The sequence below is a fragment of the Lithobates pipiens genome, unplaced genomic scaffold (genome assembly GCF_037356315.1).
Source record: "Lithobates pipiens isolate NorthernLeopardFrog02 unplaced genomic scaffold, aLitPip1_a1.2 Scaffold_22, whole genome shotgun sequence".
Classification (NCBI taxonomy): domain Eukaryota; kingdom Metazoa; phylum Chordata; class Amphibia; order Anura; family Ranidae; genus Lithobates; species Lithobates pipiens.
Window position 1 is genome coordinate 62438777 of NW_027507784.1, and position 14037 is coordinate 62452813.

Below are 14037 nucleotides of genomic sequence, written 5' to 3' on the forward strand. Positions count from 1 at the left end.
TTAAGTTAACTCCACTGGTGGTATTCCTGAGTCTGGCTCAGGGTGAAAATTCAGCACCATTAGCAGTAACCCCGAGCCAGATTCGAGATCGCATCACTGGATCCAGGATGAGCTTACTTACCTTCGCCCCTGGATCCAGCGATGTCCCCCGCACTGCCAGCGTTTCGTCCTATGCTCGATCTATCACATTGCCGAGCTCCGTTCCCTGCGAGCGTTGCAACGCACGGTGATGGAGAATGGCGCCAAATTCAAAAAGTAAAACACACACATTACATACAGTATAATGTAATCTTACAGATTACATTGCTGTATGTAATAATTTCACATCCCCTTTGTCCCTAGTGGTCTGTCCAGTGTCCTGCATGTAGTTTTATATTATAAAAACTGTTCTTTCTGCCTGGAAACTGGAGATTGTCCATAGCAACCAAAACTGTCCCTTTACATCAAAAGTGGTTTTAGACCAGCTAGAAAACAGCGATAATAAATTGGAATCACTCGCAGAATTGAGCGATAGCGATTTGTGGGGATATCCGTCATCAAATACTGAAAAGTAATGACAGTGACAATTCTGCAACTGAGCATATTTCAGTGTTTTTGATTTGATTACATTATTGAGAATTTTTTTATTATTATTATTATATTATTATTTGGTATAATTATTTATAGTTATTTATTATATTATAATTCATGATTTAGTCCTTCAAACTTTATCATACCCGGGATGTCTACTAGACTCTGGTTTGGACAGATCTAAGTGAGTTGTTCCTAAGAATTACAGGCCTACAATATAAAACGCCAAATTTTCATGCAAAATAATGTTACCGCTTTCAGCACCTAAAATCTGAAATAATCATACCGCCAGGGAGGTTAAGGAGCTTCAAAACTTTTTGGGGGAAGCTGTAGCGTACATGAGCCCCAATAGGGATAGATTAGCTACAGGGAAACTACAGACAGAACAGGTCACTGGTTCTTTGCCCTTTGCCTGCCTTTTTTTTTTTGGGCCACAGCATCTAGAGTTTATTTTTCCTTTTAAATACATTACAATTCAACTTTAGATTGGCAGAACATGGATCTTTCTCCCCCATTGTTTTACCCATTAGAAAAGAAACTCTACAAAACTTCAATTGCGCATAGGTTTTATCGATACTCCTTTATCTCTGTGTGCCTAGCTACCAACAGAGGTCATCTTCAACTAAATGCTGGTTCATTGCTAAATAGAATAAAAATTTGAATAAACATTTGAAAACACTGCTGATTCTTTCAATTACTGGATGTGGCACCTTCCTCTGGGAAATTCTGAGAAATCCGATATTGCAAAGATCTTAAGAACTACATGTAACCTTCCTGGAGATTTAATATCCTAAAAATATCCCGTGTTCTGATATAAATACATTAGTAAGACCTGCAATATGAAATATGTTGAGGGTAAGTCTCTCTGTACCTCTGAGCTTACAATATTCTCTGAGCTTCATTCTGTCCTCTTACAATTATTATGTCTCTGCTGTGCAGTCTTATTTAAAGTGGGCTCATCATCAAAAAGAAATCACGCTTCATATGAATCAATAGGGGCACAGGTCACCATTGCCAAATGATTACCTTTAGCTGAATGTTTAAACATTACAAAGGGTAGAGGCTTTCTTTAACCGCTTGCTGACACAGATGTACGTCGGCAGAATGGCACAGGCAGGCAAATGGGCATACAGGTACGTCCCTTTAAATTTGCCGCAGATCCCGGGAACTAGATGTTCTCTGACGGCCCGCGATTGCAGTGTGGAGAGGTAGAATAGGTAGAATGGTAAACAATTGTGTTTTTTTTATATATTTTTGGAGGATATTTAGAGCAAAAAGTAAAAAAATATTGTTTTTTCAAATTTAACGCTCTTTTTTTGTTTATAGCACAAAAAATAAAAAACGCAGAGGTGATCAAATACCAACGAAAGCTCCATTTGTGGGAAAAAAGGGACATCAATTTTGTTTAGGTACAACGTTGCATGCGTAATTGTCAGTTAAAGCGACACAGTGCCGAATCGCAAAAAAATGTCCCGGACATCCAGCAACCAAATCTTCCGGAGATGAAGTGGTTAAAGTGACACTAACTGCTATCCTTAGAGCTGGTTCACACTGCGGGCGATGCGAGGCGACACGACTCGCCTCGCCGCGCTCTGGCAAGTCGCCCCCGTTCTGTACAATGGAACCGTTCTGTGAGGAGCGACTCGAGTCGCTCCGACTCAGAAAAAAGGTTCCTGTACTACTTCTGGGCGACCTCGGGGCGACTTGCATTGACTTCTATACAGAAGTCATCTGCAAGTTGCCGCTGAGGTCGCAGCAGGTCGCGGCGAGGCAAGTCGGTGTCGCCTCGCCTCGCCTGCAGTGTGAACCGGCCCTTATTGTCCATAAATATTTCATACACATCCACTAATAATTGGCCCTGTAATCCATTTCTAGGAAATGTCTATGAAATTGCTTAATGTGTTTTTATGCCTCCTTGAAGTGTCCTCCATGGGCTTCCATAGGCTTCTCTCCACTACTCCTCCAGTGGGACGACCAACATAGGCGCTGCAGGCTCCAGAAAGTGGGACCTGCTATGTGACTCGGCCACACACGGCAGCACTCGGGATCAGATCCCCGCTCTGCGGCAGGCGGCGGTGCTCAGGGCTAACAGCAGAACAGTGCCCACCTGAGACTCTGGGCTTTTTGGGGTCCCACTCGGGGCTTCATCCACTGTCAGCCCCCCTGCCGACACCACTGGGCTAGACATAAATGCAATTGGCTTTTTTCTCTGTTTTTTGATTTTTGTCCTGTCTATGGTCAAAACGATTAATTGTTTTATAGACATTTTGTTTTTATTTTACTTTTTGAGGTCTGTCAGTGTTCGTATATGTATGTTTACACACACACACATATATATATATATATATATATATATATATATATATATATATATATATATATATATATATATCCCCCCCCCACAATATTTGTAGTGTGCATAGAGCAGCGCACATTAGTTGTGATCATGTGCACTGCTCTACGCACACTACAAATCTCAAATATCTACCGTCCATAGGTCCATTTTAGATCAAGCAAAAGAGGGTGCCTACGTTCCTACATAAAGTGGAACCATGGAATATGAATATATCCACCTTCTTATAGGAAGTCAAGTTAAAGCAAAAAAATAAATAAATAAAAGGAATTTGGAGTTTTGGAGGAGGTTGAGAGTAAATAGAAGGCACTTTTTTGAGTTAAGAATACAGAATTGTATTTAAAAACAGACTTTAGTGTCACTTTAATAGTAAATGAAGTGTTGACTATAAACCACATACAGTAATTTCAGTTCTGTTAGGGCTGTTAGGACACATCCAGTCTTGAGGCAGCCATACCAGGCTTGATTCAGGTAATCAATTCCCCTATTAGAGATAGGGGACTCTTGACTGCTGGCTATTGCATTCAGCAGTCAAAGCAACCGCGGCGGTCTGAATACAATGTTGCTGCCTAACTGTGACTGCATTTGCTTTGTAGTAGCTGAAGGTGGGCATTTGTTTATGTGCATTGTGCTTTTTGGTGTCGGAATATATCAGTTGAGGCGAGGGGGAGCAGACAGAGAACCACGACTCTATAGAACAGAGGCTGCAGTTCATGGGTTGTTACCACTGTTCTGCGCTGTTCTTACCACGGGTCTGCCCAATCCCTTGTACCAGCTTCATGGGGAAATTGCGCATTTCCTATTTCCTTAATAAAATTGTCTAGTTGTCTCAGAAATATATAAGGAAGCCTCTAATATTCTGGTTATTCTCATCGACTCACACCAAAGGAATGTCACAGCAAACTGACCAAGTCCTTAAAATGTCATATTGTTGCTTGCAGTGGGAGTTGACCATTCCTTACGCACAAGCCCTATATACTATAGTTATGATTCGGAATATTTAGTCTCACATCAGAGCTTCCATTAGGCATGCGTTTGAATCTGGCCACGCCATCTTGAGGCCTTAACATCTAGGGCGATCAAGGGGTTAAACGTGTGCCCAACATGTGTTACTGTGCGTGCTGTTTTTACTAAGCAATGTGCTGTTTTTTACTTCCTGATTTGCAGGAAAAAAAAACAGCACATTGCTGCTGTCAGAAGAGAGCCCTGTGTTTGACTCTGTTCAGTAACTACTGGAGACAATCCTCGGGTGTCGGCGACCAATCAGCGGACCAAACCTGCTGATTGGTTTGTGCTGCAGCCAATTGCACAGCCAGATCCACACTCCCTACCCTGGCGCGCAATCTAGTATGTGATCCGGTGCAGAGCAGCTGCCCTGCTGCAGTATATGTGCAGTGGGCTGGCGTAAAGTGGTTAAAAGGTATACTTATAAGGATTTGTGTGATCTCCCTTTGCAAATATTGAATATAACCCCAAAAATGTAAACTATCACGTTACTAGGAATACCACTTTTTCTTCAAGACGATCCCAAATACTTTATCGGCGCACAGTACATTTTTTCATGCTGAGGCAGTTTTCTGGCATAGAAATAGCGCCTATAAAGCACCTGAAAACTGCCTCCCATACCGCCGAATGTGAAAGTCCTGTAAGCAGCATCTTTGGGGTGGTTTGGGAGTGAATGAATTGGCAGCACTTCCGAAACCCCTTCTTCGGCTGTTAGCGGGGGTTAAAAGTGCCCCACTAGCGGCCGCTAAAATGAGAAGAGCTTTAGCGCTAACGCACTGGCGGCCCCAGTGTGAAAGTAACCTTAAGGACTGTAGCAGATCTGGGACACCTTTGGGCACTCCAAAGAGCATAGTAATGCTGCGCACACAGTGCCCCCCACTTCCTCCTGTCAAGCCTTGTTCCGAGCCACATTCCTGTCTTAATAACGTGTCCGGGTTTCAGGTGGACTGAAGACACATGTTTCAAAACTCGGACTGTCCGGGTGAATCCCAGACAGGTGGCAACCCTACACGCGACCATGATAAAATACAGCCCTGCACCAACAATAAAATGTCACTAGCTCCTTAAAGAGATATAAAAGCAGCCCGGCAATTTTTTCCATATGTTTCCACGAGCACACCTACCTCTGCATCGTACTCCCACAGCTGGTTACCCCTCATGTGGTGGCACTTGAGCATGATAACTGGACCATTCAGCCTTGATACGTCCAAACATAAATCGTCTGTGCGGATTTCTTTATCCGCTGTGTATGAAAACACCTGCAAGACAAATTTTGTATAGGTTATAAAAATCTATATTTCAACATACATACATATATAATCTAATATTTTTTAAATTGACAAATGGCAGCACGCTCTACCGGCCTCTGACTGGCAAGGCATCGGGGGGAACTTACATATGTTACCTGAGAAACCCAGACCAAGACATTAATAGCATGGAGGTAAAAAATAAATATTAATAGCTTGGAGGTAAAAAAATATTTGATATATATAAATATTTAACCTACACGCGTTACCCGAGAAACCCAGACCAAGGCATTAATAGAATGGAGGTAAAACATAAATAAATGAGTGTCGCTTACAGTAGTCATTGTGGTTACCATGGAAACACCAGACACATAAACACTAATCTATAGATATAATATTGCGGCTCTAAAAATAGAATAAAAAAAAAAGCAGTAGAGTTGCTTCAATAATCATGTCTAAAATAGATTGTACAGTTAGAAAAATTGATGGCAATGTATCATTATACATAAGACAATTAAAGGGAAATTGAACATAAAACACAAACATTTCCATAAACTGGTTTATAGGAAAGAGGATTATATAACTTTTATAGTGTGGTATAATTGGGAGCGATATATTTCCATTGTCATTTACCATTCCACAGCACAAAAATATCAGTTCTTATTGTGTTGCTTCCTTCTCTCTAATACAGCAGCTAACAAATCAAGAGGATGCAGTACACACAGTGGCGTCTGGTGCCTAATCTTTTGGGGGGCTGCAAACAAGCCTCCCAGCCCCCCCCCCCTCCTGATTGGCTGATCGGCCCGCGCAACTTACCCCATCCAGATCGCAGGCGGCTTCCCCACTACTTATCCTCCTCGGCCATCTCCCGGATGGCTTCCCAGCTGCTTCTCCTCCTCGGTGTCTTCATGGATGACTTTGCAGCTTTCCCACTGCTTCTCCTATTGGCCAATCCAGTCGCTTCTCCTCCTGGCCAATCGGGTCTTAAGACGCGCTTCCTGATTGGCCCGGGAGGAGAAGCAAGAAGACATATTCGCTAATGTCACACAAGTGGATGGGCTCGGGGTGCAGAGCACAGCATGGCCCTATCTGGCAGGAAAGGAGACCTGTTCTTCTTTGCTGCAGCTAAGAAATGCTTGTAGGTCTTGTTCCTCCCCCCCAGACTGTGATTGGACAGTGAAAGGAGAAGCAACAGACTAAAGAGCTCATCTCTCTGCTCTCTCCTTTTATTAGCATCTCTCTTATTTGACACGAGCAGTGCAACACAGTGCATTGTCTACTATGCTGCTTATCTGAGCTGTTCTGTACAGGGATTGCAAGAGGCTAATAATGCATATTGCTGCTTACATATTACAAATACTTTTCATGATGTTTTAATTAGTACGGAGCTGCAATAATTGTTTTATTTTATATCTGCCTAGAGTTCGGCTTTAAGTAAAATGCATACTGACAGAAATTCCATTTCTGGCATCTCATGAAGAAAACACTACGTTTCTGGCTGTCATACCAATCATTCAGATTCAGCACTTTGAGTCACTGCTCCAGAACAACTGCAGCACACTAGCAGTTGGAGAGTGGTAAAAACACAGTTCAGCCACTCCCCCCAACGGCACCCCCCCCCCCCTTCAAAATACCCCCCATGTTTGCAGCTGGGGGTGTTCACATGCCCTCACTGTCATATAGCTATTATGCATTCTGATTTTGCTTTCTACACCCCTGTTCTAGAGACAGTCAGCCAACTCACATATTGAGTAGGTCAGCAATGGCAGCCCACATGTCTTTCACTCTCAGTACAGGATTCCTTGAAGATTCTGGCTTTAATACCTATTCTGATTCAGGGACTGAAATAATAAGGCCATTGGATCAGTATTGCAGCCAGGGTAATGTTGTTTCCAGTAGAGATCAGCAATGACGGCTTCCATTCTTCCTCATTATGGGGCTTCCCTTTAAAGCAATACTGTTAAACCATGATCTCTCCTTGTGAGTAAACTCAATCTCAGATGACATATTTTAGCTTTACCCAAGATTAAAATTAGCAATGGAACACTCTCTCAAAATCCTCATCAGATATTAAAAGAATTGAATTTATACTATAACAAACGTTATCAGCAATCATCAGCTGAAGAAGAAGTAAAGGGGAGGCATTGGATGGTGGTAAGGGAAGGGATAAAGAAGAGGGAACCTGACAGAGAGAGTCCCTGAGAAGGTATTGAATGTGATAACTTTGTTTAATTTGAGGAATTAGCAAAAATGCACTATATTCTGGAGTATTTGTAAAGCTGCCAGAAGGCCTCCTGTGTCTGTCAGAATGGATGTAAGGTCCTTCATGCGCTTGATGTCATTGATTTTTGCATGTTGTGAGGTGAGAAGGTGATTGAATGAGAGTTCAGCTGACGTACCCTAAAGTTCTCTGATGCCTAATCCATGGTTGTTAGAGTATCCTTCTGATGTGGACTAAGTGACTTTAGACCTACCTATAATCTGGAGGTCTAAATTAGTGGTAAGAGGCAGAGGTAAACAGTGGTGGTCGAAACTCATGTGTGGGAGCAGGGCTGTCTTTATTATTGATTGGACCCTGGGCAAACATTTTCTTGTGGGCCCCCCCCCATACAATTTCGCTCTCCACCTGCTCTGAGACACACAATAAATAGCAGGTAGACTCCAAATCAGTTTACTGAATCAGATCAGGCAGCGATTGTGATTGGTGGCCAGAGGTTACAGTGTATCATTACCGCTTCCTGACTGTGGTTGCTAGAGGTTACAGCAAATTAGTTACAGAACATGATTTCTGCTTGTTGATCGGTTGCTAGAGATTACTTACAGTAATACTGCTCACTGATTTGTTGCTAGAGGTTACAGCACATCATCTCCTCACTGCTGGGGGCATGATATATGAATGCCACCTTTATTTACATATCCATGTCGCCGAGGGCGGCTATTCACATATGAATGCCATCCCTATTTAGATATGATTGCCGGTTATTTACATGTAAACACAGGGTCTGCTGGTGAGTCATCTGTACACAACAATAGGGCAGAGCTTGGCAGCATTAATACCAGCACTTCACAGTGAGATATCAGGACACAGCATGGGACTAAAACTTAGAGGGACAAGGGAATTTAAACTGGGATAGTTGGCAAGTATGAGGCAGCTGCTTTGGGCCCCACAACAATGACAGGGCCCAGGGCAGCTGCCCCTTTTGCCCTGCCTTAAAGAAGGCTTAAAGACGGCCCTGTGTGGGAGCATGATGATGATTGCTCTTCAGCACATTTTGGTTGATGGACTTGACCCCGGACTTTATTAGGTTGCTTGCTATTGACAGATATTTCATTTATATTTCATTTTTGTTTTAAACGACCAGCACAACAAATAAGTGGCTTATATATGTAGTGCATTGGTATTGGGTGTTTTTGAGTGCTGCTATTCACAAGTTGTTGTTTTTTTTTGATTATTGAATTTTGCAAACCACTGAGCTACTGCTGGACGTTCTGGTCTCTGCCATAAGGATGTAATACAAGCTCAGGCAGTACTAATCATGTGAATGAGGAGTGATTGTATGACCCCTCTGGAGCAAATGGAATGGTGAATGCCAGACATGCTCTAGCCGGTGTTCAGTACAAGATGCAGAGAGTCTATTAATGTCTGCTTGTGTCTAATATATATTAAATCATCTGCTTATCTCTAATGACTGGAAATCAATACGCACATCATGCTGGGTCAAAGAGCAAATATCACACTGAATCCAAGCAGAAGTAGCTTATTATCCCCACTGCCGATGTGAAGGGCCAGCACTGAGTCATCAGCACTAGAACCAGAGAATAAACTTACTCTCCTTACAACTGAGCACAGTTTCTGTTAGATAATCAGTGGGGACATTGCATTATGTGATAACGGGGTGCTGGAAACATGTCTCCCAAAATGAGGCTCAGTTCACGCCACATGCAGTTCAGTGCGTTCCAGTTCCAGAAAAAAAAGTAGAACATGCTGCATTTTTTTTGCACTGGACTGTACTGGAATGCTGTAAAAAGCATCAAAAATGCAATGGAACGCACCTAAATGCATCAAAAAGGCACTGGAACACATATGTTCTTATTTAGGGCCAGTTCATACCAGATGCAGTTCCGTTCAGTTCCGTGCGCTTTTTTTCTGAACTAAAAATTCAATGTATTCCAATGCCTCTAGTTCACACCATTCCGGTCAGTAAAAACTGACCGGAAACGTACTGCATGGTGTGAACTAGAGCCATTGGAATACATTGAAAACACTGCGCATGCATTATGTGCAGAACAAAAGCACACAGAACTGAATGGAACTGCGTCTGGTGTGAACCAGCATTTAACCACTTAAGCCCCCCGGACCATTTGGTTGGCCAAAGACCAGAGCACTTTTTGCGATTCGGTACTGCATCGCTTTAACTGACAATTGCAGCTCCCCCCGCCATACATTGCCTGCTATAGCTGTTAAAGGGCTATACAGCTACGGCAGGATCAAGCCAAGCGTTTAACAGAAAGGAAGTCTCTGTATAGCAGGCAAAAAACTGAAGCGCAGTGTAATGCCGCGTACACACGATTGGACTTTCAAACAAGAAAACCGTGGATTTTTGTTCGAAGGATTTTGGCTCCAACTTGTCTTGCATACACACGGTCACACAATTACGAGCGTGGGAACGTGATGACTTACAAGACGTACAACGAGCCAAGCAAGAGGAAGTTCAATAGCCAGTGCAGCTCCTTCTGTTTGATTCTGAGCAAGCGTGAACTTTTGTGCGTCTGACTTGTGTACACACGATCGGAAATTCTGACAACAAGGTTTTGTTGGTGGAAAATTTTAGAACATGCTAGCCAACATTTGTTGGCAGAAAGTTTGACAACAAATGTTCGACGGAGCATACACACAGTCGGGCTTTCAGCCAACATGCTCACATCCAACATTTGTTGTCGGAAAATCCGATCGCGTTTACAGGGCATAATACTAAATACCCTCCCAGGAACCAGAATAAGGTGGAGACTGATTACTGGGTTCTGCTGGCTGCTGGGAGACACCCGCTGGTGGACAGTGGAACTACAACCCTGGGATAAATCCTAAAAAGACCCCTAGATTGAGTTTGTTGGTGTGCTACTAGAACCGAAAACAGGGTGGGCAGCCTCTAAACAACTAAAGGGACCCAGTGATTTCCAACGACTCCTTTGGGGGTCATTGCTACATTATATTATGAAAAAAGCAACAGAGGTAGCTGTAACACATAAAAGGTGGGTGCATCCCAAACTTCCAGGCAGGCAGGAACAGAGTCAGAAATTATAGCAGAAAGATATAGCTGTTAAGCCTCGTACACATGATTGGATTGTTGGCCAACAAAACTGTGGACTTTTGTCCGAAGGGCGTTGGCCCAAACTTGTCTTGCATACACACGGCACACAATTGTTGGCCAACAAATACGAACATAGTGATGTACTACATGTTTTTTCAGCTCTTTAGTGCCACCCATTCGGGCTCCTTCTGCTAATTTCATGTTAGTAGAAGTTTGGCGAGTTTTGATTCGTGCTTTTCATTTCGTGTTTTTCATTTAGCGCTTTTCAGTTCGTGATTTTCAGCTAGTTTCTGAGCGGCCGTTCGTCAGCCTGACATGTTGTGGAATCGGAGCAGATAACGTGTTATTTATTATTGGTCTTGGAGTTATTGCTTTGAAATTATTTTTTTGGTTGAATAATGATTTGATTTAGTATATTTTCTATATTTTTGGATGCATAGAATGCACTTTTTGGTAAAGTTCTATTGGCAGATAGCCTGTCTAATTTTATTTGTTTTCTTTTTTTAATGCACGATAAAAAAAATTGTGGAGAATAATACTTGGCTATGTGTTTTACTTCAAATGACAGTTTGGGAGTAGGCAGTTACATTTAAAAAAAATACAATGTAAAATTGACAAGGGACACCAACATAGTTGTATCTTTGATCTTAATAACTACGGGAGAATGGTGTTGTGGTAACTTGCCGAAATAAAAAAAAAGAAAGCATAATAATATTATTCTGGATATCACTAGAAAGAAAAAGCCTTTGAAAATGTGTTTGGCAAAAACTCCATCAGTATCACCAGCAAAGCAGCTTCATTATTGTCCCATTAACCACTTCAGCCCCGGACCAATTGTCAGCCTAAGGACCAGAGGTCTTTTTCCAATTTCGCACTGCACTGCTTTAACTGGTAATTGCGCGGTCATGCAATGTTGTACCCAAACGAAATTTGCGTCCTTTTCTTCCCACAAATAGAGCTTTCTTTAGATGGTATTTGATTGCCTCTGTGATTTTTTTTTTTGTGATATAAATGGAAGAAGACCGAAAATTTCGAGAAAAAATATATTTTCTAATTTTTGTTATAAGAAAAATCGAATAAACTCAATTTTAGTCATACATTTAGGGCAAAATTTATTCAGCCACGTGTCTTTAGTAAAAAAAAATGTCAATAAGCGTATATTTATTGGTTTGCGCAAAAGTTATAGCGTCTACAAACTAGATTACATTTTCTGGAATTTACACAGCTTTTAATTTATGACTGCCTATCTCATTTCTTGAGGTGCTAAAATGGCAGGGCAGTACAACCCCCCCCAAATGACCCCATTTTGGAAAGTAGACACCCCAAGAAAATTGCTGAGGGGCATGTTGAGCCCATTAAATATTTTTTTTTTTGTCCCAAGTGATTGAATAATGACACAAAAAAAAAAAAAGTTTACAAAAAGTTGTCACTAAATGATATATTGCTCACACATGCCATAGTTATATGTGGAATTGCACCCCAAAATATATTCTGCTGCTTCTCCTGAGTACGGGGATACCACATATGTGGGACTTTTTGGGAGTCTAGCCGCGTACGGCACCCCGAAAACCAATCACTGCCTTCAGGATTTCTAAGGGTGCAAATTTTTGATTTCATTCCTCACTACCTATCACAGTTTCGAAGGCTATAAAATGCCAAAATAGCACAAAACCCCCCAAATGACCCCATTTTGGAAAGTAGACACCCCAAGCTATTTACTGAGAGGCATGTTGAGTCCATGAAATATTTTATATTTTGCCACAAGTTGCAGGAATATTAAAAAATTTTTTTTTTTTTTTTGCACAAAGTTGTCACTAAATGATATATTGCTCACACATGCTATGGGCATAAGTGAAATTACACCCCAAAATAAATTCTGCTGCTTCTCCCAAGTATGGGGATACCACATATGGGGGACTTTTTGGGAGCCTAGCCACGTACGGGACCCCGAAAACCAAGCACTGCCTTCAGGGTTTAAATATAAAACGCTACCAAAAAAAAACTGTTAGCGATCGCAGAGATCAGGCCTGACTCTGCGAACGCTGCAGTTATGTGTTTAGTGTTTTGTAAGTGACAGTGATCGATCGATACTGCACTTGGGTGGGCTGGGCGGAGGGGCAAAACGCAGGTGCTAGCAGGTATCTGGGCTGATCCCACTAATGATGTGTTTTTTTGGAACCCTAAACTGCTGGGGATGCTAGTATAGATCTGATCAGATCAGATATTGATCTGTTCAGATTCTATACCACTACGGGAGGTGTATGCTTTGCCCGTGGGTGTTAGCGGTACTGGCACTAACCTAGCGCTGCCTGGGGCGACGCAGACCCTGACCCTAAAACCTAATTGATATCACCCGCCGGGTGATCAGGGGGTTAAACCTTTATTGGGTAATAAATGGTGGGTGCCCTGATGCTATAAAAAGCAAACTAACTAACCAGAGTCACCCATAACACTTATACGGTGATCACCGGTGAAAGGGTTAACTAGGGGCAATCAGGGGGTTAAAATCTTTATTAGGTAGTATATGGGGGTCCCTGGCGCTATATAAAAACCTGACGGGGAACCTAAATAACTAACTGGCTAACCAGCGTCACCAGTGGCACTTATACGGTGATCGCTGGTGAAAGGGTTAACTAGGGGCAATCAGGGGGTTAAAACCATTATTGGGTAGTATATGGGGGTACCTATAAAAACCTGGCGGTGAACCTAAAAAAATAACTAGCTACCTAGCGGCACCAGTGACACTAATGCAGCGATCAGAAAAACGATTGCTTAGTGACACTGGCAAAAGGGGGTGAAAGGGTTAACCAGGGGCAATCAGGGGGTTAAAACCATTTTTGGGTAGTATATGGGGGTACCTAGCGCTATAAAAACCTGGCGGTGAACCTAAAAAAATAACTAGCTACCTAGCGGCACCAGTGACACTAATGCAGCGATCAGAAAAACGATTGCTTAGTGATACTGGCAAAAGGGGGTGAAAGGGTTAACTAGGTGCAATCAGGGGGTTAAAACTGTTATTGGGTAGTATATCGGGGTACCTAGCGCTATAAAAACCTGGCGGTGAACCTAAAAAAATAACTAGCTACCTAGCGGCACTAGTGACACTATTGCAGCGATCAGAAAAACGATCGCTTAGTGACACTGGCAAAAGGGGGTGAAAGGGTTAACTCTAGGGGCAATCAGGGGTTAAACCTTTATTGGGGGGTAGGGGGCTACCCTGGACCTAACACTAACTGCCCTGACAGTTTTTACTGTTATAACTGACACTAAATGCAGTGATCAGTAAATAAATGATCACTGCAATCAGTGACACTGTGACTGGGAGGGGGGGCGTGGGGCTGATTGGGGGGCGATCGGGGGGGGGGGGGGGGGGGGGTGATCGGGGGGGGGGATTTGTGTGTCTGTGTGTACCTACATGTCAGTGTAGTGTTTGGTGCACTTACTTTCTGTGTTCCCCTCGCAGTCCGGTCAAAAAGACTGCCCCGAGGAGAATGACATCACTTCCTCCCTGCCTGTGTTTACTATACACAGCAGGGGAAGCTTCTCATTCGCC

The 14037-nt window shown here is 42.6% G+C and overlaps 1 protein-coding gene across 3 annotated transcripts in view; it reads right to left on the reverse strand.

The window, feature by feature from the left end:
• The window catches only part of GALNT13 (polypeptide N-acetylgalactosaminyltransferase 13), a 538975-nt gene that overhangs the window by 61014 nt on the left and 463924 nt on the right, over positions 1 to 14037 (reverse strand). For all 3 annotated transcript variants that reach the window (XM_077447668.1, XM_077447666.1, XM_077447667.1), the window contains exon 10: positions 5053 to 5187. In XM_077447668.1, coding sequence (XP_077303794.1) covers positions 5053 to 5187 — 135 coding nt within the window. The remainder of the gene's footprint in view (positions 1 to 5052; positions 5188 to 14037) is intronic.